At 41.3% G+C, this 17,085-nt stretch overlaps 1 protein-coding gene across 2 annotated transcripts in view; it reads left to right on the forward strand.

Moving 5' to 3' along the window:
- Positions 1 to 17,085, forward strand: part of PLXNA2 (plexin A2) — a 469,574-nt gene that overhangs the window by 71,975 nt on the left and 380,514 nt on the right. For both annotated transcript variants that reach the window (XR_013274456.1, XM_077481163.1), the window contains exon 2: positions 322 to 1,604. Coding sequence is in view for 1 of the 2 variants with exons in the window: in XM_077481163.1 (XP_077337289.1) it covers positions 360 to 1,604 (1,245 nt within the window). In the remaining variant the exon portion in view is untranslated. The remainder of the gene's footprint in view (positions 1 to 321; positions 1,605 to 17,085) is intronic.

The following is a 17,085-nucleotide window of genomic DNA, read 5'->3' on the forward strand; positions in this document are numbered from 1 at the left end:
GAAAAGTAAAAAAATACAGCTTTTTGTAATAATTTTTAAATTGTGGGAGAATGTATACAGGGGCATACATAGCAAACTTTTTTTTTTTTTTTGCATTTTTAGGGGTGCTAAATAAGGTTTGCAAAATATTTAGCTACAGTTTGCAGGCTGTCAAACATTAAGTTGTATTACATTTCTCATAGTAAAATTTTGAATGGATTTCAAAGCCATTTTTTCACAGAAATTATCTAATATATGCTTCTCTATATTTAAAACATTGTCTATGCATTTCTGCTAAAAATGAATAGACACTAATTTTACCCCTTTTTCTTTATCTTTTAGAGCCATGTGAAGAAAATTTAAATTCATAGACACGGTGAATGCCAAAGGGAGCTCGGGTTGTATTTCTCTTTCCCTATTCCGTTGTAATGGAACAACAGAGACTAAAGTGTTGGACAGTAAATCATGTCAGTCTCCAGCATCGAACAGCCTCCACAATCCTTCTGGTTTTGGCCCTGTTGTCTCTGGAATTTCATGATGCTTCTCTCATCAACACATTCCATGCTGAGCAAAGAGACTGGACTTTTAGTCATCTGACTGTGCATCGGAGTACAGGGGCAGTATACTTGGGTGCAGTAAATCGGATATATAAGCTATCAGGAAATTTGACCCTCTTGGTATGTCATACTACAGGTCCCGGAGAGGACAACAAATCATGCTACCCCCCTCAAAATGTCCAGCCATGTAGTGAACCTCGTACACTAACCAACAATGTGAACAAACTGCTGATTATTGATTATTCAGAGAACCGATTGTTGGCTTGTGGAAGTTTGTACCAAGGTGTATGTAAACTTCTCCGTCTTGATGATCTTTTCATTTTAGTAGAACCATCCCATAAGAAGGAGCACTACCTCTCTAGTGTCAATGAGACCGGAACAATGTATGGTGTGATTGTTCAAACTGAAGGATCGGATGGGAAACTGTTCATTGGAACTGCAGTGGATGGCAAACAAGATTATTTTCCAACTCTTTCAAGTCGCAAGTTGCCCAGGGACCCAGAATCTTCTCATATGTTGGATTATGAACTGTACAGTGACTTTGTGTCATCCCTCATAAAGATTCCTTCAGATACTCTGGCTTTGGTCTCCCACTTTGATATATTTTATATTTATGGTTTTGAGAGTGGCAACTATGTCTATTTTCTCACTGTGCAACCAGAAACTCCGGAAGGTATTTCCAGCAATTCTGCTAATGATTTATTCTACACCTCACGTATCGTAAGGTTATGTAAAAATGACCCAAAATTTCACTCCTATGTTTCTTTGCCAATTGGATGCACCAAGAATGGGGCAGAATATAGGCTTCTGCAAGCGGCCTATCTAACCAAACCAGGTGCCACGCTTGCTAGGTCCTTAAAAGTCTCAGTTCAGGATGATGTGCTATTTGCTATTTTCTCTAAAGGCCAAAAGCAGTATCACAATCCACCGGATGACTCCACTCTCTGCGTTTTTCCAATCAAGACTATTAATGGACTTATAAAAGAGAGACTACAGTCTTGTTATCAAGGTGAAGGAAATCTGGAGTTAAATTGGCTTCTAGGAAAAGATGTGCAGTGCACAAAAGCTGTAAGTATTATTTTCTTTTTATCAAAAATTTTAGGTAGTGTGTCCTATTTAATTTTTTTGCACTATCAACTGCCAGGTAAGGTCAATTTTTCATGGCTGGCCATACAAGGGGGAGAGAATATAATACTTAGGAAACAACTAATTAGACCTTTCTATGAGCTTTGTTTCCCAAGGTATGTATTTGTGATGTGATGTAGTCTATGTTGAGTGATTTCCCTATTAAATGTGAGTATGTAGTCAGAAACAAAAAGTTATCTCTGTAAACTGCAGTGTCAGATGAGACATATATAATATCTGGCAAAACAGTCTTAAAGCAGTATTCATCCCGAAAACAAGACTTTCCTATTTCCTATTAAAGTTTACCAGTTAACAAATGTGGTAGCTGCATTTGTTTTATATATAAAAAAAGCTTTTTTCCTGTATTTTTACATGTTGATGCTGCCACTAAGTCTGTTGTTTTTCATCTTCATATAACAGACCAAGCTGGCAGTTAGAGATTTGAAACAATCCATCAACCACTGACCAGGCGGACTTACAATGGTCAGCTTTCATTTATGTAAAACCTTTATCCTAAAGTTTTAGCTTGTTCAGCTTTAAATCTGCTAGTGCACCTAATGTCACCCTCTCTGCAGTTTGACAGTGCTGCTGTCCAGAGGTGTATCTGTTGCTCCTCCATCCAGTGTGGAGACAGCCTACAAATCAAGTGCATAGTAGCTGTATCACCAGATGAAAATAAAGAAAAAAAGAAGGCATAAAAAATAAAACTAAGACAGCTATAACATCTAAAGATTGGTAAGCTGCAATTTATTGCACTTATGTATTAAGGTTTAATACCGTTTTTTAAATGTTTGGTATGGTTATTATTTAACCATATTTTGTGCTATGCGTAATAAGCATGCTCACTAATTATTACCACAGCCTCATGAAACTATTTGGATCTTGTTAAATACCATCTAAAGTGTGTCTAAAACCTCCTTTTTTGGATATGATAGCAAGGAGTTAGAACCTCTGTCAATAATTTTTTCACTCTTTGCCATGGTGACAATTGGCACTGGGGACAGAAAGTTATAGGCAATCCAAAATGTATAGTTGTTACTAAAATCAGAGACACGGAAACTGTTTCATCGGAGACAGCTATTCCAGTAACATCTGTCTTAACAGAGAATTTCCATCACTTTTACATCCAGTTCCTATTGTGTCTTCAGAACTGGAAACAAAGAGAATAGAGAACGCACAGGGGATTTAGCAATGACCTACTTCAAAATAAAAAGTATTTATTTTTTTTGTTTTTATTATACATTAATAATATAATATGTGTGGTTCTCATCTTGGTAATATAGTAACAGGCAGCAGTTCCAAAAATCACAAGTGCCACAAGCAAAATTACATTGTAACCAATTGTATACCTATTATTGCATTAGAAATATGGTAGTAGTAACTACCTTTTTTTACATTTTCTGCCAAGTCCTGGAGAATAAAGAGAATAACTTTAAACAAATATACTTTCTTTATCGTCTATTGAGGGACAAAGAAATATAGTAATTCCTAGATATATGGGTTATACTACCACCTTCAGGAGTTTTGGACGCTGACAAAAAATGTTGTCAGTCCCTGTATAACGTTGTGTCCAATCACCAAGACTGTTTGGTCTAGGAAGGTGGACTCCTTTTTCTGAGGTCTGCTTACAAAATACTCTAATTATAATCTTGTCTTTTTAATTAATTTTTTCTTCATTTAGATGCTACATTGACATTTTTCTTTGGTAGCTTCAATAAAGATTTTAAGAAACATTACTTGAGTTTGTCTCTGCACAGAGGCTATCTGGATTAGCATAATCTCAGCAACATATTTGGAGGTTGTACCAGGACCTGCTGGACTGAAGATTGCAGGGGCAGCTGGAACATGACCTTTGGGCACTGAGCTCTGCATTGTGACACTTTCCAGATCTCTGTGTACTGTGTTTGTTAGCTCTCCATGTTCAGAGCTGTAGTACAGCCATTAGGCCATAGGGCCTGAAGTGAATTATTATTTTAAAACTTTAAACCCCACTTAATTTAGGGCTTTAATAAAATGTGAACTTCTAACACTAGTCATTGTGGTGCTTTCCAGACCCTGATTTTGTTGGTTAGCCGCAAAGTGCTCTCCAGTCTTAGAGCCATGGCAGAGCCTATGGTCTGACCCAGTCTCTGAGAACTCAAACACACCAAGTTAGGTCGCACTGGAAGTTATATCACAGTTTGTACCATTTAGGCAGCATTTTAAATTTCTTGTTACCACATCTTATACCATGGTAACAGTTGAGGCTGTAGAGCCAAAGTTAACTGCTTTGTAGAGTGTTGCACACATTACACATGCTTTCTCTCACCATTCAGCCATGATAAAGCAACTTCCTGTGACACTTCCTGATTCTAAAGCCGCGTACACACGGGCGGACTGTATGGCCTACTTAGTCCGTCGAAACACATTTCACAGCATTGCATTGCTGTGTATTGGACTTCCTATTTCTAGTCCCGTCGTACGTGCTGTACACGTCATCGCGCAAGCTTTCGACGGACTGTTTGTGCATCCGTGTGTGGTCAAGTCCGTTCATTCGAAAGTAGGACGGACTGTCCGTCGGATTGTATGACGGACTAAGTAGGCCATACAATCCGCCCGTGTGTACGCGGCTTTAGATAACTTGTGGGTAGACAATGGAGTTCCACGTTCTGAGCTACTGCCTACCTACAGTGACAGGGGCATTTTCTCACTTTGTTCTTTTCAAAGACACACTGAGGACAGAGCCATCACAACAGTTGACCTCGGCCCATACTCTATTGTGGATGGGGCAACTTCAAGGTATGTCCAAAAGGGACCAATACCTGTGCCAAACATTCTGTGTTCCCCTATTACTAAAAGAGTCATTCTTATTGAAGTCTTACAGCGACCTTGATAAAGTATTCACACCCCTTGAATTGTTCTACATTTTGTCATGCTACAGCCAAAAAGGTAAATGTATTTTATTGGGATTTTATGTGATAGACCAACACAAAGTGGCAGATATTTGGAAAGTGGAGGGAAAACGATAAATGTTTTTCAAATTTATTTACAAATACCTGATAAGTGTAGCATGCATTTGTATTCAGTCCCTTTTACTCTGATACCCATAACTAAAATCATGTGGAACCAATTGCCTTCAGAAGCCACCTAATTAGTAAATAGAGTCCAACTGTGTGTAATTTAATTTCAGTAAAAATATAGCTGTTCTGTGAAGCCCTCAGATGTTTGTTAGAGAACCTTTTTTAACGAACAGCATCATGAAGGCCAAGGAACACACCAGGCAGGTCAGGTATAAAGTTGTGGAGGAGTTTTAAGCCGGTTTAGGTTATATAAAACCATCCCAAGCTTTGAACATCTCACAAAGCACTGTTCAATCCAACATATGAAAACTGAAAGAGTATGGCACAACTACAAACCTACAAAGACATGGCCATCCACCTAAACTGACAGGCCGGGCAAAGAGAGCAATAATCAGAGAAGCAGCCAAGAGGCCTATGGTAACTCAGGAGGAGCTGCAGATCTGTGGACAGATTCAGGTGGCAGAATCTGTCCACAGGACAACTATTAGTTGTGCATTAAACATTCCAAATCAGGCCTTTATGGAAAAGTGGCAAGAAGAAAGCCATGATTGAAAAAGAGCCATAAGAAGTCCCATTTGCAGTTTGTGAGAACCCACCTGGGGGACACAGCAAACATGTGGAAGAAGGTGCTCTGGTCAGATTAGAACAAAATTGAAATTTTTGGTCTAAAAGCAAAACGCTATGTGTGGCGGAAAACTAACACTGCACATCACCCTGAACACACCATCCCCATGTGAAACATGGTGGTGACAGCATCATGTTGCCGGGATGCTTTTCTTCAGCAGGTACAGGGAAGCTGATCAGAGTTGATGGGAAGATGGATGGAGCCAAATACAGGGCAATGTTATGCCCTGTACACACGATCGGATTTTCTGACAAAAAATGTTGGATGTGAGCTGAAAGTCCTTTCGTGTGTTTGCTCCATCAAACATTTGTTGGACTTTCCACCAACAAATGTGGGCTAGCAGGTTCTCAAATTTTCCGTCAACAAATGTTTGTTGTCGGACTTTCCAATCGTGTGTACACAAGTCCGTCGGACAAAAGTCCACGCAAGCTCGGAATCAAGTACGAGCTGGAGATATAACTAGCATTCGTAATGGAGATATAACATACGTCTTTACGTCACTACATTCATAGTTGTTGGCCAACATTTGTGTGACCGTGTGTATTTAAGACAAGTTGGAGCCAACATCCTTCTAACAAAAAGCCACAGTTTTGTTGTCGGAAAGTCCAATCATGTGTACAGGGCATTAGAAGAAAACTCGTTAGTCTGCAAAAGACTTTGAGACCGACTGAAGGTTCGCCTTCCAGCAAGACAACAACCCTAAACATACAGCCAGAGCTACAATGGAATTATTTAGATCAAGGCATATTCATGTGTTAGAATGGCCCAGTCAATGTCCAAACCTCAATCCAATTGAGAATCTGTGGCAAGACTTGAAAATTGCTGTTCGCAGAGCTTGAGCTATTTTGCAAAGAAGAATGGGCAAAAATGTCACTCTCTAGATGTGCAAAGCTGATAGAGACATCCCCAAAAAGACTTGCAGCTGTTATGCCCTCTACCGATCGTGTGTGGGCTCCATCAGACTTTTTCTGTCGGAATTTCGGGCACACAAAGTTTGAGAGCTGGATCTAAAATTTTCCGACAACAAAACATAACTGCAGTGAAAGGTGATTCTACAAAGTATTAACCCGGGGGGGGGCTGAATACAAATGCACGCTAGACTTTTCAGATATTTATTTGTAAAACGTTTTAAAAACCATGTATCATTTTCCTTCCACTTCACAATTATGTGCCACTTTGTGTTGGTCTGTCACATAAAATCCCAATAAATGGCATTTTATGTTTTTGGTTGTAACATGACAAAATAGAAAATTTCAAGGGGTATGAATACTCATTCAAGGAACTGTACACAGCTCAGCAGCGTGGGTATGAGATATCTAATATGCCGACAAGACCTTTAATATCCCCTTTTTTATGGATGTGTGCAGAAGTAATGCAATGATCTGCTTGCAGGAGTTATAAATGCACTCCGGCACCTTCCACAAGAGAATCTAATTCTAAACCCTACTGGACCTCCACCTCTTGGACTGTGCCCGAGACTTCTATTACCATATCTTTTTTTCATAAATTCTCTTTTAATGAGTTTTATAAAATTTTACAAAACAAGTCAGTACAGCAGCAGTTGGAAACAACTTGGAAGTAAAAAGTTGTGCTCCACATTACCAAACAGCCCATCAATCACATTTACAGTCTGATGCAAGAAAACAACGGTCAATGTCCACCGCAGTAATGGTCATATACAAGCATAAGCTCAGGTCTATTTCACACATGATACAGAGAATATCAATAAATGTTATAAAGCCTCACATAACCGCAAAGGATGTATTCCGTTTGCTGACAATAAATCTGTGTCAGGGCAACTGTACTCAACAAAGAGGACAGCTCTCTGACCATGAAACCAAAAATTTATTATTTAATAGTTTTAACTGCTGTATCAGGACTCTATAGCCATACAGACAAGGTCTTTTCAATTGAAATGGACATCCTCTGCTGTTATAGGTAGCTTTGTATAAAGGGAGGACAGAGTTCTCCAGGGACTTCCAGTTAGCCAAGGTTGATGAAGCAAGAGATTTCCAATGTAAAACAATCAGTTATTTAGCATTGAAGAGTAATATACCAAATACCTTACTAGTTGCCTTTCTCAGGGCTAGGGATTCCACGAGACCCAACAGGCAGAATAATATATCTTGAGGAATTTTGATAGCAGACACCTTTAACACAAAGGGACCAGTATAGCCCTATACCGGGGCATGTCAAAATTATATGAAGTCTGTGCCTAAACAGGAACATCTCCAACAAGAATTGACATGATCAATAGAGAATTTACCAAGCCTGGCTGGTGTAACATAATATCTATAAATTATTTTAAATTGCACTAATCTACACTATATTACCAAAAGTATTGGGATGCCTGTCTTTACATGCACATAAACTTTAATGGCATCCCAGTCTTATTCCGTAGGTTTCAATAGTGAGCCGACCCACACTTTGCAGCTATAACTGTTTCAATTCTTCTGGGAAGGCTATCCACAAGGTTTAAGATGGTCTCAATGGGAATGTTTGACCATTCTGGCAGAAGCGCATTTATGAGGTCAGGCCAGTCACGTTCCTCCACCCCGAGCTCACTCATCTATGTCTTTATGCACCTTGCTTTGTGCACTGGTGTGCAGTCATGGTGGAACAGGAAGGGACCATCCCCAAACTGTTCCCACAAAGTTGGGAGCATAAAATTGTCCAAAAAGTTCTGGTATTCTGACGCCTTAAGAGTTCCCTTCACTGGAACTGAGTCCAACCCCTGAAAAACAACCCACCCCGTTACCTCCCCCCCCCCCATAAAAAAAAGGATGAGCTAGTTTGGGGTGGAGGAACTTGACTGGCCTGCACAAAGTCCTGTTCTCAACCCAATAGAACACCTTTGGGATGAATTAGAGTGGAGACTGCAAGCCAAAGAATCCCATAGGCACACTCCTAAACCTTGTGGACAGCCTTCCCAGAAGAGTTCAATCTGTTATAGCTGCAAAGGGTGGACCAACTCAATATTGAACCCTACGGATTAAGAATGGGATAACATTAATGTTCATGTGTGTGGAAGGGCAGGTGTCCCAATACATTTGGTAACATAGTGTATCTCTACCTTAGATTAGGTGACTAAATGGGCACTCCCATAGAACATTCCAGTAATCATTGTCTAGAATGGGCAAGTCTAATGTCCATGTTTACCTGAATTTAACTGAAGTAGGTTGTTGCAAGGCCTTATAGAGCTTTGAGTGAGACTTGGATAAAGCATCCTCTCTCAGAAGCTGGGAGGTGCAAGCATGTTGAAATTAAAATTAATAATTTAAATTGAATGTATTGAAAAATAAATAGGGAGGGTGTACTTGGCTTTCAAATCCTCAAATAAATCCTATGGCCATCTATGATTCAGAGGCTTTACAGCCATCCATATTGATTTTTCAAGGAGTTGTTAATACTCTGTGCAGTGCATTCTAAGCTGCAGTTGGAGGACCAGCCTGCTGTTCTAACCATAGAGTCTTTTATGACCTTCCTAATAGACTTGGTATGCAAAATGTACCTCAATGAGCAGTGGAAACAACCTGTAGAATGATGGCTTCCTCCCGACAATGTTAAAGCCGAGAGCACCCAAAATGAACATTTGTTTTAGTCTCCCTTTACGATTAGATGTCTTTTTGATTCCACCCTTGACACTGTTATTCCTGAGGCCTCTTGTGTTCAACTTCAACTTGGTATGTCATGGAAAAACCCCATAACCCATTTAGTACTTTTGTACCTCACAGGTGATCTTTCTACCTCCCATTTACACAGCTCATCTCAAGGCCAGAAATCTGCTTGGCCTTCCATTAGAAAGGTACCTTTCCACTTTTCCACTTTTGCAAGTGGGAGTTTGTTCATCCTGATTAGGTAATTGACATGTTCTCCTATTGGTTTGTGGATGCTCAGGCTTCTGCTTTTATCTCTACTTTTACCCTTTGGATCAGGTATACTTATCTAGCCAGCTCTACTGGCGTTACTGCATCTCATGCAGTGCAATGCATTTTTGCTGAATTGTTTGAGTTCCCTGCATTCATACAGTATGCTGGTAGAAACCTATGCTTGTGAGTGGCATACCTTTCAATACCACACTCCTCTCCATAATCTAGTTTTTTTCCATTATGTTGGACTGCACTGCTTGCAATGCTTGACTCTCTTCAAGCCTTATACCTTTTGTGACCTGCTGGATAGAGGAGACCTTCTCTGAATAGAGTCAGTGAAGTTTCTTCTAGGCCAAGAATCGTATAGTCCGCTACACTTTTGAGTGTAGCAAATCCTTCTCCATTTACCTTTTTGAATACTTGCAGGATTGTTTAGAGTATCTAAATCTGCTAATACATTTAACAATACCCCTTTCCCACACTGACAATTCTGCTATCCAAAGGTGTCTTTGTTGCTACTTCATCCAGGGTGTATGCACCCTAATACAGGGGGTGTGTTACTGACTGGCACAAGGTGAAAATACAATAGGAAAAAATAAAAAATAAAAACGAATGCAGCTACCACATCTAATAATTGGCAAGCTGCAATATATAACATTTTTGGTTTTGGGGTTAATACCGCTTTAATTGTCCCCTGCTGCATTTCATCTACAGGCTGTCAGATTTTCACCCAGTCAATTACAGGAGGAGTATACAGACAAAGATGTATGGGGTATAAAGAAAACATAGCAGCATTTTCCTTTGCTGTAAGACCTTTTATATATGAGTAATGATAGGACTTTGTGGAATTTTCATTACTTAGCCCATGATTCATTGCATGTAGTCCATGGAAACCTGAGCATATGAGCAGTTTATTGATTTATTAGAGGTATTTATACAGCACTGACAATTTACCAAGTATTTTACATATTGTACATTTACATCAGTCCCTGCCCTCAAGGAGCTTACAATCTAAGGTCCCTGTCTTGCATGCATACATACACATTTTTCTTTTCTAGCTGACAGGCTAAAGAGGTAGACAAACAGGCAGTAATTAGTATTATTTCAACAGCTTGCTTTTCCAATGTGTTTTTAGTACTTCATGTTTAACCACTTGCCGACCGCCGCACGACGATATACGTCGGCAGAATGGCACGGGCAGGCATATGGGCGTATATACAAGTCCCTGCCTTTCTGCGGGTGGGGGGCCCTATCGGGCCCCCCCCCCCGGTGCCTGCGGTGGTCGGCATTCGTTCGGGAGCGATCCGGGATGAGGGGGCGGCCATTCATTCATGGCCACCCCCTCGCGATCGCTCCCGACGAATAGAAATGCTCCGTGACATCACTTCCTCTCCTCACAGGAGAGGAAGTGATGTAATCTCTCCTCCGTGTCGGTATTTTTCGTTCCGGCACCGAGGAGAGAGGATCGGTGAGTTGCACCAACACACCACACGTACAGTAGAACATGCCAGGCACACTCACACCCCCCCCTTTACCCCCCGATCACCCCCCCAATTACCCCTGCCCCCCCAGTCACAGTGACACCAATTGCATTTTTTTTTTTTTTTTGCATTGGTGTAATTTGTGACTGTAATAACTGTTAGGGCAGTTAGGGTTAGCCCCCTTTAGTTCTAATGTGCCCCCCTAACCCCCCCAATAAAGGTTTAACCCCCTGATCACCCCCCGTCGCCAGTGTCACTAAGGCTGGGTTCACATTGCAGCGGTTTATGAGAACGAATGTGATTCGCACCGCACTGCAGTGCAAATCACATCCGATCTCTGTGCGATTCGAGTTCAGCCATACAGATAGTATGGCTGAATTCGCGCCGCACCCGCCGCAAATTCGCACGGGACCCTTTTTTTGGTCCGCAGCAGAATCGGATTGCATGGGTGTTCACACCATGCGATCCGAGTTTGCAGATCGCACTGCGATATGACAACTGATCTGGGGGTGTCATTAACATTTCACTGACACTCCCAGCAGTTCGCATAGGGCAGTGTGAACTGCCGCCGGGAGGCATGCGATGCGGGAACCCGCCGCGGATTCGTGGCGTTCCCGCATCGCTCCAGTGTGAACCCAGCCTAATAAGCGATCATTTTTCTGATCGCTGTATTAGTGTCACAGGTGACGCTAGTTAGGCAGGTAGGTATTTAGGTTCGCCGCAACTTTTTATAGCGCCAGGGACCCCCATATACTACCGCATAAAGCCCCCTGATTGCCCCCTAGTTAACCCTTTCACCAGTGATCACCATATAACTGTTACAGGTGACGCTGGTTGGTTAGTTATTTTTTATAGTTTCAGGGCACCCGCCATTTATTACCTAATAAAGGTTTAACCCCCTGATCACCCGGCGGGTGTCATTTGTGACTGTAATAACTGTTAGGGCAGTTAGGGTTAGCCCCTTTTAGTTCTAAGGTACCCCCCTAACCCCCCCAATAAAGGTTTAACCCCGTGATCACCCCCCGTCGCCAGTGTCACTAAGGCTGGGTTCACATTGCAGCGGTTTGAGAACGGATGTGATTCGCACCGCACTGCAGTGCAAATCACATCCGATCTCTGTGCGATTCGAGTTCAGCCATACAGATAGTATGGCTGAATTTGCGTCGCACCCGCCGCAAACTCGCGCGGGACCCTTTTTTTGGTCCGCAGCAGAATCGGATCGCATGGGTGTTCACACCATGCGATCCGAGTTTGCAGATCGCACTGCGATATGTGAACTGATCTGGGGGTGTCATTAACATTTCACTGACACTCCCAGCAGTTCGCATAGGGCAGTGTGAACTGCCGCCGGGAGGCATGTGATGCGGGAACCCGCCGCGGATTTGTGGCGTTCCTGCATCGCTCCAGTGTGAACCCAGCCTAATAAGCGATCGTTTTTCTGATCGCTGTATTAGTGTCACAGGTGACGCTAGTTAGGCAGGTAGGTATTTAGGTTCGCCGCAGCTTTTTATAGCGCCAGGGACCCCCATATACTACCACATAAAGCCCCCTGATTGCTCCCTAGTTAACCCTTTCACCAGTGATCACCATATAACGGTTACAGGTGACGCTGGTTGGTTAGTTATTTTTTTATAGTTTCAGGGCACCCGCCATTTATTACCTAGTCTCACTAGTGTACCCCTAAATTTAGGGGTGTCTACTTTCCAAAATGGGGTCATTTGGGGGGCGTTTGTGCCATCTTGGCATTTTATGGCCTTCAAAACTGTAACGCCCTTAGAAAGCCTGAAGGCGGTGCTTGGTTTTCGGGGCCCCGTACGCGGCTAGGCTCCCAAAAAGTCCCACATATGTGGTATCCCCGTACTCAGGAGAAGCAGCAGAATTTATTTTGGGGTGTCATTTCACATATGCCCATGGCATGCGTGAGCAATATATCATTTAGTGACAACTTTGTGAAAAAAAAAAATAAAAAAAAAAAGTTTGTAATTTTCCCGCAACTTGTGGCAAAATGTAAAATATTCCATGGACTCAACATGCCTCTCAGCAAATAGCTTGGGGTGTCTACTTTCTAAAATGGGGTCATTTGTGGGGGTTTTGTGCCATCTTGGCATTTTATGGCCTTCAAAACTGTAATAGGTAGTGAGGAGTGAAGTCAAATATTTACGCCCTTAGAAAACCTGAAGGCGGTTTTTGGCTTTCGGGGCCCCGTACGCGGCTAGGCTCCCAAAAAATCCCACACATGTGGTATCCCCGTACTCAGGAGAAGCAGCAGAATTTATTTTGGGGTGTCATTTCACATATGCCCATGGCATGTGAGAGCAATATATCATTTAGTGACAACTTTGTGAAAAAAAAATTTAAGTTTGTAATTTTCCCGCAACTTGTGGCAAAATATAAAATATTCCATGGACTCAACATGCCTCTCAGCAAATAGCTTGGGGTGTCTACTTTCTAAAATGGGGTCATTTGTGGGGGTTTTGTGCCATCTTGGCATTTTATGGCCTTCAAAACTGTAATAGGTAGTGAGGAGTGAAGTCAAATATTTACGCCCTTAGAAAACCTGAAGGCGGTTCTTGGCTTTCGGGGCCCCGTACGCGGCTAGGCTCCCAAAAAATCCCACACACGTGGTATCCCCGTACTCAGGAGAAGCAGCAGAATTTATTTTGGGGTGTCATTTCACATATGCCCATAGCATGTGTGAGCAATATATCATTTAGTGACAACTTTGTGTAAAAAAAATAAATACATTTTTTTTTTGTCATTATTCAATCGCTTGAGGCAAAAAAATAAAATATTCAATGGGCTCAACATGCCTCTTATCAATTTCCTTAGGGGGTCTACTTTCCAAAATGGGGTCATTTGGGGGGGTTTTGTACTGCCCTGCCATTTTAGCACCTCAAGAAATGAGATAGGCAGTCGTAAACTAAAAGCTGCGTAAATTCCAGAAAACGTACCTTAGTTTGTAGATGTGACAACTTTTGCGCAAACCAATAAATATACAATTATTGACTTTTTTTTTACCAAAGACATGTGGCTGAATACATTTTGGCCTAAATGTATGACTAAAATTGAGTTTATTTGATTTTTCTAATAACAAAAAGTAGAAAATATCATTTTTTTTTCAAAATTTGCGGTCTTTTTCCATTTATATCGCAAAAAATAAAAATCGCAGAGGCAATCAAATACCATCAAAAGAAATCTCTATTTGTGGGAAGAAAAGGACGCAAATTTTGTTTGGGTACAACATTGCATGACCGCGCAATTACCAGTTAAAGCAGCGCAGTGCCAAAGTGTAAAAAGACCTCTGGTCATTTACCAGCAAAATGGTCCGGTCTGAAAGTGGTTAACAAGCATATTTGAATGTTCCTTCCTCTGACTGGGAAGTACATGATGTTTGAACGTTTCCAGCTCCTGTTGAAATATGTTCTGAGATATACGTTTTTTTCAGATGAAGGTGGTAGACAAACAGGCAACCAAATTCATACTTTGTTAGGGCTTTGGAGTCTGAATAGCACTATGCAAAAGTTTTAGGCAATTGTGTAAAATTGCTGGTAGACAAGTGATATAATGTCATGCTACAGAGTGAAGTTGGGACAGTTCAGACACATGATGGTACTGCTTCAGGATATATTCACACCGGATGTGGTAGGACTGTGTTGAGCGGCTATTCCAGAGAAGTCTCACCGCACGGACAAGGTAAAATGCATTGTCTCCTATGCGCCTGGTTCACACCATTGCATTGGTGTTGTGTGCGACACAGCACACTGTGAGGCAACCCACTGCCTCGCACTTTGCGATTGGCAATTGAACTTTACGAGCTGTCTGTGTGACATCTTAATAAAGTTTGTGTAAATAAAAAAAAAAAAAGGAAACCATGCAATCTGCTGAGTTCAGCGCCTCATCACTGCACTGAGCTCAGTCGGATCACACTGCACACTAGCTGCTGCACTGCAATGCAGCGCAAGTGAGAACCAGCTCTGATAGAAAAAAATCTGTCTGTTCTATGCACCACCAAATTTGCCAAAATAATTCATTTCTTTTGCAGGAAAACTTTCCTAAACCTACAAGGAACCTCTGTTTTTCTTTGTTCTGACTCATTATTCCAGAGATCATGCAACCCTTTTGTGCACCAAAGTCTTTGTGTTTCCTGCAGGAATTTTCTTTTGGTTGCAACATTTATATGAAAACCACCAGATTTTTTGGACTGTACCATAGTGCCTGCAGTTTCTATTCTGAACTGATAGCACTGCTAAACATCTTCTAGTTTCATAGCAGTAAAGCTGATGTATTTCTCATCTTCTGCACTCTTTTTGAGGACTAGTCCCACATCTTACAAGTTTGCCTGCGTTCTGCATAAAAGCTTGGGCAACACACCTGGAAAAAACTGCCTTAAAAAATTATAATAATAACTTAGAGGGCCTTTGCTGATGCAGAATGACTACTTTGTATCCTGTTGCTATGCTCACACTTGCCATGGTGTGCGTTTACAAGTTATGGTGGTTGTAAAATTCAGACATGAAATATAAGCAGAACCTATCTTTCTGTAGTGTGTACTTGTCTCAATTAAGAGCACTGCGTGTCATTTCTGTCTGCTGCTTCATTCCTCTGCTATCAACATAAGTCACTCCTGACAAGTTTTCCAGACACCAAGAGAAAAATGGTGATAGGTGAGGGACCCCCAGCAGATTGTCAGCCTCAGCTCTGTTCCTGTGTGCTGTGTAGATTGGGTGTGTCTCTTCCTTCCAATCAGCTCTCAGACCTCTCCTCACTGAGCTTGGCAGAGTGTAATTTCATCTCTCCACCTCCTTTTCTAAACTCTCAGACAAGCTATGTAAATTCAGCACTTTGAATGGATGCAGAGAAGTAAGAATTGCAGATAAACAGATACAACTTATATAGGAGGATTTGTTTAATCTCTGTGTATCACCTGGGGCCAGTCACTTCACTGGGTATATGTAAGGATTTACAACCACTTTAGGCCTCACCTTAGTGAGGCCTTGGTTGTCCTTGCCCAGTTTAAAACTAGCAGATTTAAAAAAAAGAAAAGAAAAAAGGAAACTCTTTTGTAAAGACATATATGAAAAGTATGCATTCCAGGTTTTAACTATGACTCTGTTCCCTACAGTTATTTTTCCCACAATGTTTCTTATTAGTCTTCAATTGTCACGTTTTTGTCTCCTAAAATGTAAATACGTGTATATTTTTTAAAGATTTATTACCAGCAATCTGTTCAGTTTTTTGCCATCTTCATTTCTTTTTTGAAGTCTTTATTATAGTCCGTGTTTTTATTAATTAAATTAGTGCCCTTGACCTTTGGGGAATGAAATGTTCTCACTTTCTGCCTTATCGTTTTTTAAATGTCGCTATTCGGCTATATAGATTGTTGTTGTGTCCTGGAGACTCTTTTGCCAGAGGGAATGCACTTGCTACATTATTTGTTTAAAATATTTTTAAACCTTTCCTATTTCATTTCAGTGCCCCTATTAAATAATTTGAAAATGTGTGCTGCTTGATAAACTGATTAATTTAGGCTCCGTTGTTTTTTTTAGCTCTAATTGATTGAATACACTATTGCATATTACTCCCAATCAAATAATAGTTTAGCTGGACATAAATTATTTGATCAACATAGTAAATAATGACTATAGAAGGGTGAGGTGAGATCTGAGCATGGACAGAAAATGCTAGCGAGCAAGCTTGGGTCAGGGTGGTGTGTAAACACTACACTGAAAAAAAAATAATGTCTGTATCAGAGCATGGTCAAGTTTTATTTGCTGGAAACGTGTTGGCATTACAATTCTGAACTGGCAAAGCCTTGGCTTACATGCCTCACACATTCACAGTGATCTCTTAGTTTTATTTGTTTACGTGCCATGTTCCTTAAACTTCCCTGATGTTCATAGTTTTTGTAGCCTCCTTGCCCAAGCCCTTAAAGCGATAGTAAACCCGCAATTTTTTTTTATTTTTTTTTTTAACACCTGCAAAGCAAAAGGCATAATGAGCTAGTATGCACCGCATACTAGCTCATTATGAAATACTTACCTTAGAACGAGGCCCCGACATCTGGCCCGATCCACGCCGAGTGAGCTGACATGCTCCCTCTGTGTTTCTTCCGGGTATCGCGGCTCCGGCGCTGTGAGTGGCCGGAGCCGCGATATCGTCACTGCCGCGCATGCGCGCGGGAGATTTCATTCCGGCCGGATTTTCAGGCCGAGAATCCCCTTATGCGCATGCGCCGCTGCAGTCAGCGGCGCATACCGAGGAGAATATCTCCTAAACCGTACAGGTTTAGGAGATATTTTTTATACCTACAATTAAGCCTTATTATAGGCTTTCCTGTAGGTAAAAGTTAAAAAATTGAGTATACAACCACTTTAAGCTTGCTATATGCTG

Source organism: Lithobates pipiens, unplaced genomic scaffold, assembly GCF_037356315.1.
Source record: "Lithobates pipiens isolate NorthernLeopardFrog02 unplaced genomic scaffold, aLitPip1_a1.2 Scaffold_16, whole genome shotgun sequence".
Taxonomy (NCBI): Eukaryota; Metazoa; Chordata; class Amphibia; order Anura; family Ranidae; genus Lithobates; species Lithobates pipiens.